Source organism: Spea bombifrons, chromosome 4 (genome assembly GCF_027358695.1).
Source record: "Spea bombifrons isolate aSpeBom1 chromosome 4, aSpeBom1.2.pri, whole genome shotgun sequence".
NCBI lineage: Eukaryota > Metazoa > Chordata > Amphibia > Anura > Pelobatidae > Spea > Spea bombifrons.
Genome location: NC_071090.1, coordinates 42,815,679 through 42,835,954, shown reverse-complemented (window position 1 = coordinate 42,835,954; position 20,276 = coordinate 42,815,679). Strand labels below are relative to the sequence as shown.

Sequence of the window (20,276 nt, the reverse complement as noted above, 5' to 3'; positions counted from 1 at the left end):
TTTTTGGGTTGAAAGTACTCTCAGTAAAGAAGCGGTTCATGTACATGTGACTTACTGTTCCTTGCTTTTCGTGGATGGCATACACATAGATGGTTTTCTTGTTTCGCATAAGACAATCTTATTTTTTACATTTCCAGCATAACTGATATTCTCTGTGACTTTGGTTTCGGCACTAGTTTTTTCACTATTTTTTTCTTGGTCTCTTCCCTTAGGATTTGCAGAGGAGTTTACTAGCTGTCTAAAAGTGATCTGTCTTGTGGAGTCATCCTGTTTATTTTCATTTGCGCCGCTGATAACAAGGCTATTATGTTGACTGCTGTCAATGCCAGGTGGCTTCATAATATTTGCCAGTATTTCTGGATCTTCTCTCTCTGTATCTTCTATGTCACCATATTCATGAGCATATCGGTGCTCACTAGAAAGCTTCATCAATTCTTCCAAGGTATCACAGTAACTTTCCAGGTCCTTCAAGTATGTGCTTCAATAAAAAGAAAAACATCCAAAACAATATAGATAAACAGCTTCAAGATTCAAATTTATTCAGAAATAAATAATAAAAAAAAAAGATACACACTTAGCTAATGTGATACAAGACACAAGGTGGAAGTTATATAAAATCTAGCTTTGACAAAATTAGTAGGATTGCAATATAATTAACACTTGAATGTACAAATAAAATGTATTCTAAACACGTACCACTTCTGCATCAAATTGAAAAAGTTAAATAATATATTTTTTGTGTTTGCAACTGATGTATAAATATAACTGCAAAGTGTGACTTTTTTGATCAATAAGCACAATAACGGTTGAATGTTCTCCTACCTCCTGAAACTAGACTTGTTAAATATATTTTTAACCCTTTTGTTATTCTTACCTTTTTTGTTAACGCTGTAATCTTTATTGAACCACCATTAACGTTACTTTTCTATATGCCTAATATCTGGCCAAAGAGAACTATACATTTGATACCTCCGTGATTTAGCTGGAGAAGCAGTAATACAATGATAAAAGTTTCACTGTGAATTTGGTTTATTTCAAGTACATTCATGTATGCAGCAATTGTGTTCCTTCTGAATGTTATCACACCTCCGAGTCAAAGGTATTCAGGTACAAAATGGTTAGAGGCAGTTCAAAGCTATGGGACTGCACCGGAAAGGACTTTAACATGTAAATAGAACAACCAGTCAAGATCCTCGAATAAATCTAATCTAGTTTTTTACATAGGTTATAGTAATCGTTTAAGACGCTGCAATTCTTAGTCTGGATTTGCCTGTTGGTGTTGTGGTTATTAGCAAGCTTTTCAAGCAATAAAGGACTGGTTTTAGCAAACCTTGGCCATTCCCATCAACAAACAAGTCAAAACTCATCATCTCAATGTACATTACTAATAACTAAATGCTTACAGAGAAAACGTAACTGTTTTTTCTTACCCAGCATGTAGCATCTGCCATTTTCTTCTAATAACCTGTATCTGTGCTTGACAGAATGCCAGAAAGGTCCCTGCGACTGACCCATTAGTGTCTTCTTTAGGATAAAGATGTTCATCATTAAGTAATCTCAAGCCAGGCAATAGTTTTAGAAGTGTATACCTAAAATTGAATTAAAGAAATAAGAACGCCTATTATTTTTCAAGAAGAACAAGACAATGCACTCATTGAAATATGTCAGTGATGAAAAAATATTTTGTCATGTTGAAGACACAAACCATGAAAATATTAAAAAACTCTCCTCAATGTATCAATTTTTCTTGTTTTGACTTGTCAGCTTATCACAATATTAAATAAATTAGATCTCAGAATCCTTGTGTTGCATCACAAAGAAAACTAAAAATAAAAAAGTGAAGAAAAATTAGTTAGAGATATCGACTGTGTGACGGAACCCTCCATCACTGGGGCTACTGGAGAGACCTGACTGCCAGCCTCCTCCCTATTGACTATGGGCCCTGGGTTTTTAAAGACTTCTGTGGCTACCCTCAGCAGTATCATCTCATCACTGGCTGAGGGGATTATCTCTGTCAGACAGCCAGGATCTGCAACCAGGGAGTGACCGCCATTGTTTTAATTTAATATCAGACCCCTTCACCCCATGGTGCATTATTATGTTGTCCCCTTCCCCCCAGTTCCACTACTACAGACATCTACCCCGGCCATCCCTGGAACTGATTTTGGCCAGCAATAGGTAGTGGAGGTTGGGACCCTATTGTATTGTTAATCCCGTTACTGCCCCTGTTGTCTCTGGGAGGCAGATTAAGGGGGCGGTTTGTGTCCCAATATCTTGTTTTATGTTAATGTGTGTTTTGCTGGATATATCCAGCCCTGTGTGTCTAAAAATAAATCAGTCTTCGTTTGGTTTTACCCTACACGGAGTCTCTGCTAGTGACTGGGGAAGCTGGGAAAGTGTGTGGTGTCCCAGGCTGAGGGAGCACAAGTCAGCTGAGGTAGTCGGTCAGACTAGCCAGATCCGTGACAGACTGGTATCTACAGAGGTATAGATCAGTCTATTGATCTACAACAAAGTACACAGAAAATGTAATTTAATACTTAAGGGGACAGCTAACTGTCCCATCCAGCACCACCAACAAAGAATGCATATTATTATAAAATATTATTTATGCTAAAAAATGAAATGAAAGCACTTATATTTAGGAGAACCTGCAGCTTCTGTCAGTGGTCCTCTTTTCTCACCACTGGTTGGTTGCTTCAAGCACCCAATCAGTGGGAGGAAAGCACACCCATTGAAATTAAGGAGACCGCATTCTGCACATACAAACAAGGGGCTGTGATAGACCCACCAGTTTACTGGCTGTGAGTATACCATGCGGGCACATAAGTGGGAGATGTGTTTGACTTTCAAGGGGGCACTCAGCTACCATGTGCAGTGAAGACAAATGTATCTTAGTCTTCTTTGTATTATCATTATTTATTGTTTCATATAGCGGCATCATATTCCGTAGCACTGCACAATGGGTAGACAGGACATAACAAGTAGTATGTAACATAACAAACTGACTTACAGAGACAACAGTTGAGGAGGGCCCTGCTCAGTTATAATTACCATAAGTATGACAAAGTAAATATACAATAGCTATGCATAGCTTCCCCACTTAATACTAAGCTAGGAGTACCAGTGCAGACATTAGAAAAAGCATGGATCCAGAAGAAAAAGGTATATTAAGCCCAGAAATTAAGTGTTGAAAACTAAAATCCCAGCAATTTAATATTTTCTAATTATACTGTAATAAATCCTGAACATTATTGTTGCCAAAAACAAGTCTGTTCTGTAACAATATTAAGCAAGTTGAAGAGGTGAGAACATATGTCATTTTGTGGGTTTGTCCAGGTATTTACTTTAGCAGGAAACAATTACTTTGCAACGAACAGATTAAAATGTGAATGTCTAGAAAGCAGAATATACAGGGCATATAGATAAAACAAGACTTGTAACCTGAAAGACAGTGTTCTCCATATGTTCTTTGAAGCTGCCCCCCCCCACACCTTAGTCAGCCAGAAACAAGTTGACCAACCTGCTATGGCAGACTATAAAGTGAATAAAGTACACGTGCAAGCTTTTGATTTTAAAACCACACACTGAGTATTAAACGTAAGGCTGTCACCGTGTGAATAATAGTTATAAGAGAGGAAAGGTAAAAAAGGAAAACATGGATTGTTGAATCCCATAATCCATCTAAAGTTTGCAAGCTACAGGCGAGTAAGGGAAGTGGCAGGGTAAAGGGTCATGTTTTTATGGTGTAGGATAAAGCAGGAGCTACCTCTATACCCATGGAAAAAAAATTGCAAAATGGTTCACTATCAAGACTACCAGATACCGCTAACCAATTCTTCTTCATCAAAATAGTCCCACACAGAGATGAAAACGTTCCCCGAGTCACCGATTCAAGGGTTAAATGAGAATATCTGTAATCCAGTCTTTGAGAATAGAGGTTAAAGACAAATGAATCTTTTAGAGTGAAAAATTGCACACGTCATTGCCGAGTAGTTCTAAATACAAAAAGTGCCAAATCAGGTTGATTAATGGGGTAAGAAATATATCTGAGAATTAAAAGATCTCAACAGTAGTTTTTTTCCAGCTGTGTTTCACATGTTGAAGGGCTGAACCTATATTTCATTTAGCGAAAACTTCCTAGTGAATATTCCAACACTTAAGAGGCTCAGTCATTAATCATGACTGTAATGAAACGCATTCCCCTAGGAGCGCAGGAACTGATCCGTGGGTTTAATTTTTAAAACACAACTTAGTATGTGAGTTTTGACGGTGTTATCACTGGCCGTACATGAAAGTATACAGGCTATAGGAAAATATTACATCTAATACCTACGGTTGTATCATGAGGTTAGGTAAAGTTCACTAGGGACATAATGAAAAAGTTACATTTTACAAGTTCATGCTTAGTAGTATCAGATTCAATTCAATCCTTTCTGTAAAGTAATCTCTTGACCCAATAATGAAAATTAAATGTGGTTGAATAACAATTATGTTGGGTATTCTTAAATCTACATAACAAAAATTCTAATTAAATATTATATAAACTACATTATATATAAACAAACTGGATTGCAAGCAAAACAACGAGGACCACAGCTGGGCTGAGTACAAAGAGGTGGCCCGTGGCCCGTGGCACATTAAAGCCGGAGCTGCCAAATGATGTATGCTCAGCCGACGGCAGGACATGACAAGCTGCACATCCCGGTTTTATGCACACTGCAGCACCCCATCTGTTGCTGGGCGAGTTTGGCATTTGTCCAGCGTGCCAGGTGGCCAGTTCGGGCTTGATAAGGACATATTTCTGGATTAAAATGAACAGGACACTAACAAAATAATCCGATTTGGCAATAAGGCCTCATTTTATCCACGTCCTCTTTGCTGTATTAATTATTACGTTACGTTTTCAAAACGGCCTGAAAAATCAGAGGAGGTGGAGGTGCCATTCATGTCCTGCACCACCATCACCACCACCACAGGTAAAGAATGCACATGAAAGCTCTTGATGAGGCTGTATAGGACATTAAACCTTCCCTATAATGTTTCTTTGTTACCAAAAAAACTTGTCTGTCAATTGTCAATTCTAGTTTTGTCATTCTCTTTGAACGTATGTACTGTAGGAAGTGCTGCGTAAATTCTTGTCGCTCTATAAACAAATGATTATGATACAAATCCTGAAGGAATAGATGTAAATAGTCTTAAGATTGTAAGCTTGCGAGCAGGGCTCTCTCCACCTAATGTATCGGTTTGTCTTAGTCTGTCAATTCTCGTCTTGTCATACCCCTTGAATATATGTATTGTATTAAGCGCTACGTAGATTGTTGGCGCTATATAAATAAAAGATAATAATAATAATAGTCCCTAATTTGCAGGACAGTGCCTACAGTCAGGTTTGTTTGGCTGCTGTGCTGTGGGCAGACCCACCCATGGTGTCAGTTAACTTTGGATATCAATGAAGAAGATTCCGGAGTACTAGTGCGTATAAGGGGGTCTAAGAACAGCCGTTATGATGTGCTAACATTTTAAATATATTAGTTATATACATATATATATATATATATATATATATATATATATATATATAATTAACATTGTAGTTGCAAAATTAGCTTCTTTTGTGCACAGCAGACAACCCTTTCAACCTTCTCCAATATGCTTTCTTTGCTCTAGTTACGAGACATGTTACAGAGATTAGAGAAGACGATAAATGAGCAGCCACACAGCAGGGGGGGTTTGCTCACATCCTAGTATATACCTTTTTCTAAGCAGAAGACACAGGCAATGTAATCCAAATTATTTATTGTAGTCATCTTTAAAATTGACAGATGGAGTGTAAAAAACTTTGTTTTTTGTTGAAGTAGTGCTTGAACCAGGACATTACAGTGTGGATAGTCTAAGGAATATAAAGAATGTATGAGAAAAACACATCAAAATAACTTTGTCAACTCTTTTTTTGCTGTGAAATCAGGATTTGATTACTGGAACCAGAGACACAAAAAAAACAATAACCTGGTGTGCCTATGACCTGTTAAATGGACCATGATATATATTTTTTTTTGCATTTATTGCATTTAAACAAAAACTGAAGTGACATTATTTGGAATACTCCTTGGCGGTGCTTAGGCCCACCAAGGCCCATCATCCAAGAGCAGCTAGTCCACCTTGATTCAAGTAGCACGCACTGGGAGCATCTGAGCCTGCGTGTCCAATGCCTGTGCACAAATGCCCCACGGCGCACACAATAGATTAAGAACCATTTGAGTAGGTTTGCATTACAAAAGGTATACTGTCAAAAAGGTTGATGGGGTATTTTATTTGCAATTCCACATATAGCCACTGGGCGGTTAACTTTCTAGTATCCTTATGGATGAATCCTTTCTGTGTACTTTTCTTTAAGGGTTTTCTATTAGGGGGCTGCCTTTTGTGCAAAAGTACATGAGTAAGACATGTTTGAACAGTTCACATTGAGCAAACGGATTGCCTAAGGTACTTGTTCACTTGTCTGCTGATATCTCCTCCAGGATGAAGATGTTCAAGCTTCCCCGGCTATGATGGTTTATTAAATGTGATGCTCCACTTAGACAAACATTTTAATGGCCCAGGTAGCTATTCCAAATAATATATTATTTTCGGATTACTTTAATACACATTGATGAAAAAGGTAAAATAAATGATGTACCTCCATGGTCTGACGATTGTCATTACTTGTTGGCTGCTTAGAGCAGCTTTATCAGTGGCAAAAAAAGGGATCTCATTAAAATCAATGGAAGTGCTCTCAGTGCATGCACACTGGGGGGCTCATTATACACACTAGTGGTGTTTGCTGAACAACACTGGAGCCAACAGTGCCGAACACATCTCCTGAACGGTAAAAATCACGTGGGTGGGGGAAAGGCAAAGGAGGACATCATAAAATGTTAAAAGGGATCAAAAGGTATATACGATGCAAACAAATCTTAAAAAAGGTTTGTTATTTATTGTTATTCTAAACTAAACTTTATTTCAAACTAAAGATTGATGGCCATTTTTTTTTTATTTTTTTTTTATAGATTAGTGAAGCAAAATGTATTTTTGTACAGAAAAAACAAATACTGAAAGGCAATCTCTCACAAAACCAATGGTCCAATAAAACAATAAAAAAATGTAGAACAAAATACCCCACCAGACTTTTGGGATATAAAAAGTTAGATTTTATGGCAAACATTAGGTATGAGAAGTTAGCTGTCTTGAGCGGTATGTGTGTGGGGAGTGCTATTTCAGAGAAACAACTGATGGCTCTATACCCCTGTATATTATAAAACCTTTCTGGCTGGAAACACACTAAGTTTGAGGTAGATTTACAATATAATTGAAAGATTTTTTCTGATTTAATTATTGTACAATAAATAATAATAATAATTTTTCATTAAACCGATCGCTGTATATTGTTTACATTTGGTCATCACAATTACAACCAGTTCATATATACCGGTATTACATATATTCGCACAATATGACAATATAAATATTTAATGAGGGGGGGGCAGTTGCGTCCATAAGACACAGAAAGCATATAGAAATTATAATTGTGACTATAACTGAGTATTTTCACATTGACAATTATGTGCTAATATTCTGGGGGGGGGACAAACATTCCATAAAATAATGTAGTGGAAATCCAACAAAGTGTGTAAAATGTAAGATAAACTGATGATTAGTAGCTGTTTGTTGAAGCATTACTGTCATTTACATGGCATTTTATTATATGGTTGCCATTCCTAAACTTTTTGCGGTAGGTACTGTAATAGTAACAATAAATACTGAAAATTGGAAAACTGTAAATCAGAGTATTAATATGTTTTGGAACCATAATCTATATGAATTACACTTGAATTTTACATACATCTCAAGATTTTTTTTTTCAATAGTGTTTGTTAAAAGAGTAATTTTTAGAACAGCTTATGTAAAACGAATAATTTCTTAGCATGTAGCGCGGCACTACATCTGTGTTACAAGTGTTATTAAGAATACACTAATACGACATAGCATTCTTTTAGTAAAAATGATGTAAGGAATGAAATATTTTGAAAAATACCTGTCTGTATTTTGTTTGGAAACAAGTTTTAAAAGCTGTAATTTTTTATATTCAGAACAAAATGAGTTTATATTAAAACCAAGTGTTTGCTTTGATAACACCTCAAAGTGTAAAAGGTATGCGCCAGGTTGGAAATGACGGTTGGTTTAGGTAAAGTTTGTGTACACATTGAAGCTATTACATTGATAAATGTGCATCTGTGCCAAGTGCATTCAGATCTGACCTCAAAAGTTTAAGACACTGCAAGAGAAAAGCAATGAAGGTAAGCTGACAGATTCGCTGCAGGCATATGTTGTGCTGTTATTACAGTGCGTGTGGAATTCTCTTTAAAGGGGAAGTGCCGTGAAAATTTTTTATATTTTTTTCTTTGAACATTGAAATTAGCGTTGTATGCAGTAATGTCGTTTACTATTAAAGAAAGTTGGGTTTTCTTCTAATAAACTTCCTTTATCTGCAGACCTGGAGGCTGCCATTGGAGATGTTCTGGGTGTTCTGCTCAAACACCAGGCAACGCTGAAGCCCTGCTTATCCATTGAAATCCTTTCGACCAGACTTATACGAGTCAGAAGGTCCATCGGAGTCATTTAGAAGGTCTAATTATCAAAAGGCGGCATGATGAGATATAAAGGTGTACGTCTAGTCGATTGGGCTAAAGTAATAGATCTAGAACACGTACAGAGGCCTGAAAACACTGTTTTTCAAAAGAAATTGCATAACTCATGTTAATGTTATATATAAGAGAAAGCGGTTACCTTTCAGTTTAAACAGAATTACAAATATAGAAGTCTAATACTGCCTTTTAAATCCACACCAATATGAATGACTTAATATGCACTAAATCTAGCCGTTAAACGCAATGATTAAGTCACTAGGTTTGAAGTACTTTTTACACTCCTATTCTGCAATACATTTCATTAAGGTTATGAAAAATATGTTACTTTAAAAAATATGGGCGAAGGGTAGCAAGACCAACATGCACTAACTTTTAATGTAGGCATGAATTGGTTCAATAAAAATACTTTATATTTTAAAAAAGCAAATGAATATCTTTAATAACATGCTGTATAGTTATTTTTTATTTAAGTTTCACATAGCGGGTTCGAAAAACATTGATTAGTTACAGATTCCCTTAAGGCTCTAATTCTTAATCACGCAGCTTGGACATTTTCACCAAAGTGGTACACATATAATATGCAATAAAAATGCAGACTCATTTTTATCTTTCATCTATATTATGCTGAAATATAGGACTTTGCTTTCTTCCAACTATCGTTCTAGAATACTTGCCTAAAGGAAAAGAGGTGGTTACATCGAGAACAGCAACTTTAACTTTGTTATCAAACAGATGGAAATTTACATTTTTTTTCACCCTTCACATTAATTAGTGTGACTTTTTTCTAGAAATGTCTATAATAAAAGATTATTTCCTGCTTTTTCGTGAGGATGTGAAGTACGCTGGGTTTTATACACATGGATATCAGGTTAATATGCAAATACAACTTCATTATGCAGTGTAATTCCCTTTCACATTGGTGCTTTACAAATAAAAGATCATAATCAGTACTTTTTTTTGAGGAACTAATCAATGCCAAAATGGTTATTTTGGGCTTTTTACCATAATAAACCAACATTTGGTATTTGTTATGCAACTGACAATTTGTAACACCATCCCCATGTTTAACTTTATTTATATAGTCTTCAATGTATAAAAGTATTATAACAATGATTTGATGCAAAGTAATACAAAGTAATACATCGGATCGCCGCTAGGGATCAATTAACAGATGAATGGCGCAAACACTCTTTTGCAAAAAAGTAAGCAAAATAGAAGGATATTATAGTTAGTTAAAAAGATGATACCGTTTATTAGAAACTGTTCTGAATAAGAGGCCGCTGAAGTCCCAAGTGACTCTTTTACGCTGTTCCAATAAAAAGGTATCCCCTCTAACTAAAGGCTTACAAACTTAAATACAGCAACTCTGCATCTTCATGTTTAGGTATAACATTTAAATCAACACAACTTTATATCTTGCATTAAGATTTTTAATATATACACACACACACACATATATATATATATGTCTGCAGTTCTTAATACAAAGGCTTACTTAACTGGGAATGTATTGTTGTGTTAAATTTAATGATTTTAGTGCCACCTGCTGGCGTAAAAAAAAAAAAAAACAAAACCATCTAATCATGTTATCAAAAATTGAGAAAAGAGATTGCAGTGACATCTAGTGGCAACAACAGGAGGTAACCTAAATAAATGTCATCACAACACTTCAAATCACAGCATTTTTATTGACTTATAAACAGTGCTCAATAATTGAATCAAATATATTTTATTAGAAAGCCGTTCAAAGACAGAATCCTACAACCAACATTTCTTGAGCTAGTCCTCTCATAACTTGTTTTGGCTCCTGCCACCAAGTCTTCTTCATATTGTTAGTTCTTAACATAAATGCTCTTTAGGAAGAGTTGTGATGTTAGGAAAAACTCTGTTTACCTCTTAAAGGGAAAATTACTAATATGTTTCCTCCAATACCTCAACTCTCGACTTCTTATGTCGACTTATTTTGAAACCTCATAATGTGTTGATTCTTTTTTTGTTTTGTGTGCAATTCATACAAGACATTAAAAAATGTCTTATGAAAGCAGCAGGGATGTGAAGCAGCCTCAACTCCAACACAAGAGAATGATTGTGAAAACATAAAGTTGCTTAATTGTTTTCTTAACTGTTATTTTGTTTCATCACGGTATTGAAATAGGCTATATATTTGACAGGATGCATTTCACAAGAAATAAACCAGCAAAATAAAAAAAAAAATAAAATAAAAAAGATAACTGTATTGAAAAGAAAAAAAAAAAATCACTTGCTTACCTCCAATTTGCTTCTTGGGTAAGTGGATTCTTATTCAGCAACAGCCTCTTTAAATTCACACAACCTTCTAGCCACAAGCTAATGCTCTGTACATCTTAACGGGGAAAAAAAAAACAGAAAATTAATGATACATATTCAAATTGATTTCAGCTTACTGGAACCAAGCCACTTAAAATGATTAGAACTACATAAAAATGTAACTAAAATATCATTATTTGCTACACTGACACTTGTAAGAAGGTTTATTGGACTTGGCAGCATTAAAACGGGTATGGGTCCAATATCTCTAAACTATTTGGATACAAGTAGTTTAGTGGCTTGATGATGGGTCACGTATTAAGCTTTTTCATATGGCTTCCCGTGCCTTCTCCTATATTGGAATTATATATATATATAATGATAAACTGTATGTTCTAGGATTCAACCCTAAATGTGCACTAAGGCTATAAATATATGATGCTAACAGTAGACATATATTTAACCCCTTCATTATACACGTACAGGTAAGTCTACAAAAGTTGCGGGAAGATTACCATTAGAATGCACATTAGAATGCACAGTGATCAGTACAGGTTATAGGAGGGAAGAGCGTGAGAAACAACATTTCTACCTCTCTCCACAAAGGGAATTTATTTTTCATTTTAATGTATCTTTCATAAAAAAAAAATCACAATGAGCTCACCTGATAAACAGTTGTTTCTTAAATCCAATTCTTCTAATGAAATAAAAGTATTTAAAGATTCCATCTGAGCCAGACTGAAACAGAACAAATATTACGTAAAACATGATGAGCATTTACTATTATTTTTACAGAAAATCACATTAAAAGTAAATTACCGTATTGGCTCGGATATAGGCCGCCCCCGTATATAGGCCGCACCCTAAAAGTTTGGTGCTTTTTTAAAGAAAAAGTTTTTTTCTTTAAAAAAGCACCAAAAAAACATCCTGCCACTCTGTCCTCTCCCCCCCCGAGATATGCTGCCACTCTGTCCCCCCCCGAGATATGCTGCCACTCTGTCCCCCCCCAACCTATGCTGCCACTCTGCCCCCCCCCCCCGAGATATGCTGCCACTCTGTCCCCACCCCCCCGACTTACCAGAGCAGACTCCCGGGTGTCTTGCGTGGCCGGAGGGGGACATCTATGCACATCGTGTATACAACTCCCGGTGCCAACACTCAGCGGAAGTGCCGGCACCGGAAGTTGTATACGCGATGTGCATAGATGTCTTTCGCGATGCGCTTAGACAACCTCCCGTGCCGGTACTCCCCCCGTGGGAAGTGCTGGCAGGGGAGGCTGTCTGAGCGTATCAGACAGTAGGATACAGGTCCCCTGCACCGCTGCGGGGGATCTGTATCCTGACCCCGCTGCTTGCCCGGCGCCCGGGACTGCATGTCCCGGGCGTCGGGCGCTAGACCCCGAATATAGGCCGCACCCCCACTTTAAAGACTTAAAGTGGGGGAAAAAAGTGCGGCCTATATTCGGGCCAATACGGTACATATTTCAGTGTTTAGACAACTCTAGTAACTGGATCCCACCTGAACGATATGGTTATCTGATGTTTCCATAACTGCTTATGAAACCTTAATAGCATTTTGTTGCACAGAAAAATTGTTTGATCACTTGGTGATTGTTACCTGTTCTGAGATATTGAAAGAACTTGTAATAAAGGCAACCAATATACTGATAGCCCGTTCACTGCTGATATGCTGTTATCATCAAGGTATAGTTCTCTCAGTAGAACGTGGTTATCTAGCTTCGGGAACTGCAAAGACAGAAGAGTTTTTCTTAGTAAGGAATAGTTCTTAACGTACTTCAAACAATGGAATAGCTATACAGAAAGCATAACCATTAACGCTGCAAAACCATATCTTATTGTGTCTTTTATGACAAACTCTGAATAATTGCACATTAGCTGTCCTGGAGACTTTGTTTCATACCCCCTTCTCTAAATAACCAATAAAATATACCAACTTCCACTTTATCACAAAACTGGACGGGGATCCATAATGTTTGACCCTGTTTCTTTGTGGATAGTGGAATCTTTAGTTTAAGTTGATATCATTGATTTGGCCAACATAGAACAAGTTAACCCCTTAAGGACAATGGGCGGTCCCTAAACCCATTGAAAATAATGCATTTTGAGCCCGTACATGTACGGGCTTTGTCATTAAGGGGTTAAAAACCACAAAAAAGCTGTTGGGCCCTCACAGGTCTCTTGGTGCCATCTGAAGAGAGACCTCTGTGATTCTGAAAGCTTGCATGACTTTACATCTTGTTCTGTGTTGGCCCAATAAAAACGAGTTACATGTATTGCCATCTCAACTTGTATAATAAGTTATTTATTTTAGCACACAACAAATCCAAATTATGTCAACATAACATGCAGTATAGTAATAAAAAAAGAAAGGAGAGACAAAATATAGATTTATACCTCACACAGATTGTTTCCTTGCAACTTTAGAATCTGTAAAAGCCCACAATTCTGAATTCCTTCCAGTTCAGTAAGATGGTTATATGAACAGTCTAAATATAAGAGCGTAGGGACAGCCTGAAGACCTCTAGTAGAAATGAGTTGATTATGATCCAAAACTAGCCGTTGAAGATTTCTCAGAGTCTCCACACCTCCTACACAAAATACAAATGTTATATTTTGTACGTTTCATATAGGTTTTATAAAAGTAAAAACAACAGGTAAAAGCATACACACGCTAACACTCTGTGGGAATCCCACAATAACCATAGTGTAAACAAAGGTAATGCTGGTGCGACCCTCCATCAGTGAGTGGAGCGTAAAATAAAGACTCACCCTTGTAGGGTTAAAAGAATATTCTTTGGATAAAAGACTCCAAAGAATATTCTTTTAACCCTACAAGGGTGAGTCCTTATTTTATGCTCCACTCACTGATGGTGGGTCGGAACCACCATTACTTTTGTTAATATATGCTTTATGTTTATCCATATTCATGCACAAAACTCCATACTTTCTATAATTAGAAAATGTTACTAAGGATGCTTAAGACCGGGTTCCATGTGATATCTACTTCACACTACGGCACACCACATCATTCACCCCTACATATGCAGATTTGAGCTGTACAACGGCACAATAGATACAAGCAGATGACACTCTGGGACTATAATGGCTTGTAACGTTTACATATTTTTTCAGCAGCACTTTAAAAGTGCTGCCCCCTGTGGCCTAAGAGATGTATACTTCACCTTCCACCTGGAATAACATACTAGCCATGGTACAGGTTCAACAATATTGGCAACTCTAGAAAAGGCTGTTATTTAGTGCAGGATATAGTAGCTCAAACATGCGCTGTAGGTGCTACTGATGAACAATGCCCCAATTGTTCTCACACATCAATATATTATACTGCGTGTAAAAGCAATTCTGGGGCAAAATGTGGTCCACTCACCTACAGCAATCGGTTGGATGTGCTTACCTATTCTGGTTATCAAGTTGAAGGATATTTCAAGATTCATCAGGTTTGTGCAGTTTTCTACCCCATGGATGGATGAGATTTGATTTTTGTTCAGGAGAAGTACTTTTAGGTTTTCCATACCCTCGCAATTTATAACATTAATGCAATTTTCCTAAAGAAAGACACAGCAATCATTTTTAGTTTTACAAAACCTTCAATCCTACATCATACAGATGAGATTTGAGGCACACCTAAGGCACAACTAAGAGATGTGAGCAGGGCGTGTTGGGAGTAGCAGCAGCAAAGCACATGTAAACTATGTGAACACCAATGTTCTCACGCAAAAAGGATCCCCATGTGCATTTTACATGAAAATATTGTTGTTATGGTCTTTTAAAATCTCAACACAGCCAATTGGTAAGCTTGGATAGAAAATCAAATGCCATTAATCGATATAGTTCCTTCATAGCTGTAGAAGAATTAGTTTTGATTTTTTTTGGCATTTCTGGGGATTAGTCAGTATCCAAACTTCTTTATTTTGAGGGATAACTCCTTCACATTCAAGCTGGTTGCATTCCTTTGAGTTTCAGCGAGTTAGATCTCCATTTCATCTTAGCTCAATGTTTAAGCATTAGCAGTGTTACATCACACATGGAGAGCCATTCGCATTCAATATAAATTAACATGTCCGTGTAGGGTTTTTCACAAGTGGACAAAGTAATTAAAAACAAACTAATTATAAAAATACATCCAAAAACACTGTCAATACCTATGGGTGGGTAAATACCTAAAGATGATCAACCATAAGCCAATGAAATACAACACAATGATTATTATTATTTATTGTTTTATATAGCGCCATCAAATTCCGTAGCGCTGTACAATGGGTAGAAGGGACATAACAAGTAGTATGTAACATAACAAATTGACTTACAGAGACAACAGATGAGGAGGGCCCTGCTCAAACGAGATAATCAATGAACATCAATTGACCTCAATACCTGAACATCAATGAACTCCAAATCTTTGCAATCCCTTATTCCTTCAAGTGTGATCAAGTTGCATCTTCTCATTGATAAATATCGAAGCTTCGTACATTTGGACAATGTAGTGAGACAGCATCCTGGTAAATCCTGAAGAGTAACTGTTGTAACCTGGCAAGAAAAAGACAAATTATATGTTCTTAGAACGGTTGATATTTGATTGATGGCAAAGTATACCACAGTAGATTATAGATTTGTTCAGGGCTGAACTTGGTCTTCTGCAAGTTCTGCCTCAACCGTGTAATAACATTAAGAAGCTTCAATCTAATACATAGGTTACTGCTTCCCTACTGGGACATAAGCGTCATTCAATGAACAAGATTTATGTTGTTCGTGTGATTTCGCTAATTCGTGTAAAATCAAATAAATCAGATAACTATTACTTTTTATAAAATGCTTATTCTGAAAGCCTAACTTAAAGTAATAATGAAAGGCAAACATAAATCAGCAGACATACTATAACACTAGCATTTTACTTTATTTTGTATCGATCCTACATTACTACATTTTTCTGTACGCTTATTGGACTGCAAACAAAAGTACTTGGAATGGCATATAACATGTAAAATAAATAATACAGACATATTGCTAGAATTTGTGACCATTGTGGCTGCAGAGTGAAGCTGTCCAGTGGATTGACATTTGCTATTAACTTTAAATGTCCAGTTGTGTATTCTTCATGGAACTTGCTATGAAAAGGTGGGTATTTTATGTATTCCACAAACAGAGTTATACCGCCCTAAGGAACAAACAGGCTGTTTAAAGCCCACAGCGATTGGTTGGCCTACCTGTTTACCATAAAAGCCTAATTTTTTTAAATCTAGTACTGGAAAAGATTGAAGCGTGATGATGGCGGTGCCGCCTCCTTGCGCTGTGGATTCTCATCTAATACCTGGTGGAAACTCTTACTTGCAGATGACTGCCGTAATATATCACAGCTAGGGCATAGTGCAAGAACTGGAAACAATTTTACAGGCTTATCTGAACAGACCCCAAAAAAAAGTGCCAATTGGTCCTTTTACAATGTGTCTCAATGTATGTTTTTAATACATTAGATTGCTAAATTATATGCACTTAGGATATTACTCGCTGCAAAACCACAAAACTTTCAATTTCCTGTGCTTTCTACCTTGTAGAACAAAGTATAAAAACATGTTCCGTACATTGCATGTTCTAATGATTTTCAGGCTCAATCGGTAAACATTTACCATTCATCTAACCAAATACAACCTGTAATAAATACAAGGCAGTTACAGTTAAACCTAGGAGCTAAGATCACAAGTGGCGTGGAAACGCTAGGCGCACTTTCAGAATCATAACTACATACACGTGTCCACATACAACACGGAGAAAGCTTGACCGAGGCATATTGTCGGATCTTGCTCTGTGTCAAAATGCCATAAACAGGTCATATTTTTTAAGCTAAGGCTTCTAAAAAGCCACAAACAGATTAAGTGTTTTGTCCCCTATATGCCTACTTTAAACCTCTTGCGATTATATTTGATTTATTAAAGCATAACCAAACATAGGCTGCTTAAAGCAATTAAAACACATTTTTTTATAATAGGTACTATCAAAAAAAACATTTAAACCATATGTAAAAAAAAACAAAAAAAAAACATTTCCTTTATTTAAAAAATATTCAGTATGTTTAATACTCTTTTCAGTATATGCCTTTATGTCCCTTTCCATGTTAAAGAAATCAGTGTTAGCGTTAGGACCCTTACCAATAAGAAACATAAATATTAGAATTTGTTACTCCGCTTGCCTCTAATGAGAGATTAGAAAGATATCATTAATAATCCCCTCACTTACAAATATTCACTAGTTGTATGTATTTCATTGAGGGAGTGGTAGTTAAGTGGAGCAGCATTCCAGCACAAGTGGTAGAGCTTAATGCATAGGATAGACATATGCAAAACAATGGACCAAAATAGATCAAAGTCTATGGTTCTATCCAGGAAATCTCTAAAAACAACCCATTTCTAGCTCAAAATGATTCTGTGCCTATTAACGACTGTGTCTCGTGACAACGGTAAGGTACTTCAATACCTGCCTAATTTCAGTTATCAGTGGGGTTTTGGTAGGGGTAAAATACTTGTGAACTGTTAAAATGAATAGTACTGCGTACCGGTTAGAAAAATCTGTTATTCATAAACTAAAGCTACAACTTTGAAGCAAAAGATGTCTACATAGACAGTCGCTGATCACCGACAGCTCAGTTGAAAAGGATGGTGGATCTAGTTACAACACGAACCACAGGCTGCTATAGTTAGTTTCATTAAAATGATACTTACAGAAAACAGATGCAAACATCATTTGAAGCTAGAGTTAAACGGCAAAAAGAAAACTAAGTGAAATTCATATTAGGATTCTGTCATGACAAAGTCTACTCTACCCAACTACATGCGTGCTATGTTATCCTGCGCAAAAATAAGCTGGCTCAATGTCTGATCTTCAACCCACTAACATCTACTTTCTCCTTCAGCATCACAAAACAAGACTGTACTCAAGATATTATAACTGTGTTTCAGGAGCTGTATATTTAGCTGAAAAAAAACAAACTATGCATTAACCGTACGATTTTTATTTAAATAGAAAGTTAAAAAATGGAAACGCGGAGTACCTGTTTCAGGTCATGCCATGGGCTGTTTTGAAAGATGAGTTTTTCATTTAATGGAGAAAGCTTCTGTGCTGCAGAACCTTTTCTTTTCTTTGTAAACGTAGATGTTTTTTTCCTTTGATTGTCCCGCAAAATCTTAGCCCAAGGTTTGCAGGATTTCATCCAAGTAAGTCTCTTTTCTTCAACGTGATCTGGAAGAACTAGAGATCTTGATGAAACAGATACCAGTGTACCTTCACTGTGTTCTTTTAGGACACATTCCTTTTGTACTGCAACGTTAACATTTGTAGACCTATTTACAGGCCGCTCGAGTAAGGTGCCTTGACAAGGTAAAGATGACAGCCTGTTGTCCTCCTCTACGTACGGTTCATCAGGAGTTAAGTCAGAAATATCCAAACTTATGTCTGGATTTTGCTCTAACATGCATTGCTTTTCAGCTTCTGCCAACCTTACTTTGTTCCCATACTGCACTGGTAGTTCTTCAGAAGTTAAGTTGTCTTCAACAATAGAACAAAGGACCTTGTCAACACTTGTTGCCATTATGTTACTTATCTCCTCAGGAAGTACTTGTTCATTAAGGTTTATTAATCCACTTGTTTCGAAATTCTCTCCAGACCTTGCATCTTTTTGTTTAATTTCTTTTTCTTGTATTTCTAAAGGTCCTTCATGTTTAATATCGTCCACATTTTTATCTATTTCTTTTCCGAGATGGCTATTGCCTGCCTGTTTTTTATTCAGATCTTCTCTGGCATCACGTGTGGTTTTGGTATTTCTGTTTTCTGACATGATCCTAGTTTTCTCAGTTTCTGTCCGTATCAGCTTACTTTTTTGCTCTTCTTGTATGAGTTTTGCTTTTTCTAGTCTCTGCCTCTCCTCTGACTTCTTTTTCTCATATTCCTTCTGTCTTAGCTCCTGTTGCAAGCGTTCTCTTATACTTGCCTCTTCCATTTCCCTTTTCATGGTCTCTTCCTTTTGTTTTTTCTCTTCCTCTCTTCTTTTTTTCTCCTCAAGTTTTAGCTTTATTCGCTCTTCCATCTCTCTCTTCTCCTGCTCCAGTTTATGTTTCAGTTCTTCTTTCCTCCTCTTCTCTTCTTTCTTTTCCTTTAGAAAGGGTGCATACTTTTTGTATGTATAGAATGCTCTGTACGTTGCCTGAATTTTTACTGCTGATTTATACTGTAATTCCTCCAAATGTTTTTTAGCTTCTGTTTTCTGTTCTTCCCAAGTGTTAATCTCTTTCTCCAAATCTGCCTTCATTTTGAAAATCATTTCCTGAAAATGCATACAGGCAGTTACAACATTTGGGATGAAACCAAAACTGAGACTTGTGAAAAAACATAAATATACAATGTAGCACCAGCTAACACCAGATGAACACAAAGGGACATCCAAGTGAGAAACTTTATTGCAGTCCATACAGAAAAAGGAGTAATTTTGGGACTTGAGTTGGCCTATTGAATTCTTATTTTTGCACAAAAACTTAACTTGCAACTTTATCAATGTATATTCTCCACCTCTGAACATCAACCATCCTAGGGGCATTTCATAAACAGAAAGATTGATGCACGTGTGTCACGATATATAACAGTCAAAATAATCACACGCAAAAGTTAAATTGTTTTGGCCTTTAAATAAATATGGGTGACCATTAAATAAATGTGGGTGAGCAGTGCACAGATGTCATTGAGTGCATGTTTTATTGGCTCTTTCTAGTTATGCATGGACTAAGAAACGGCAGCTCAGTTATTAAACACTGGACCCTGCTGGTACAAATTTGAAAGCAACCATGGAGCACTGCGTTCCATATTAACGCTTTAGGGCATTTTATAGGGCAAATTTTCCTTTTTTTTTTCTTTCCCTATAAACACTCAGTGAACAATTGCACTGGAAACCTACTCTCAGCTTAAGCTTTCTACCTACAGATTACATTTGCACCACTTACTTTAATGATTGTTTAGAACCATACAATTCATATGACACACTATAACCATAAATATTTAAAGTTGGACAGCAATCTAAAATACTTTAAGAAGCAAGATGGTGGCATGATTGATGTGTTGTACATTAGTACCCCCTTTACCAAACTATGATATATTGGATTTGTAATCACAATACTTACATACTCATGTGCAAAAGAACATTTCAGTTCTCTTCAAAGTGTGACCATTAGGGCCCACAGCCGATCACAATGAACCCCTAAACCTAGTTTGTCAGCCCCATTGCTTC

At 36.6% G+C, this 20,276-nt stretch overlaps 1 protein-coding gene across 1 annotated transcript in view; it reads right to left on the bottom strand.

Annotated features, from left to right (window-relative positions):
• The window catches only part of LRRIQ1 (leucine rich repeats and IQ motif containing 1), a 153,745-nt gene that overhangs the window by 30,825 nt on the left and 102,644 nt on the right, over positions 1 to 20,276 (bottom strand). The window contains exons 7-15 of the mRNA XM_053463665.1: positions 18,054 to 19,322; positions 15,386 to 15,538; positions 14,406 to 14,556; positions 13,388 to 13,581; positions 12,591 to 12,718; positions 11,638 to 11,711; positions 10,956 to 11,049; positions 1,431 to 1,589; positions 56 to 478 (exon numbers count right to left, since the gene is read on the bottom strand). Of these exons, the coding sequence (XP_053319640.1) occupies positions 56 to 478; positions 1,431 to 1,589; positions 10,956 to 11,049; positions 11,638 to 11,711; positions 12,591 to 12,718; positions 13,388 to 13,581; positions 14,406 to 14,556; positions 15,386 to 15,538; positions 18,054 to 19,322 (2,645 nt within the window). The remainder of the gene's footprint in view (positions 1 to 55; positions 479 to 1,430; positions 1,590 to 10,955; positions 11,050 to 11,637; positions 11,712 to 12,590; positions 12,719 to 13,387; positions 13,582 to 14,405; positions 14,557 to 15,385; positions 15,539 to 18,053; positions 19,323 to 20,276) is intronic.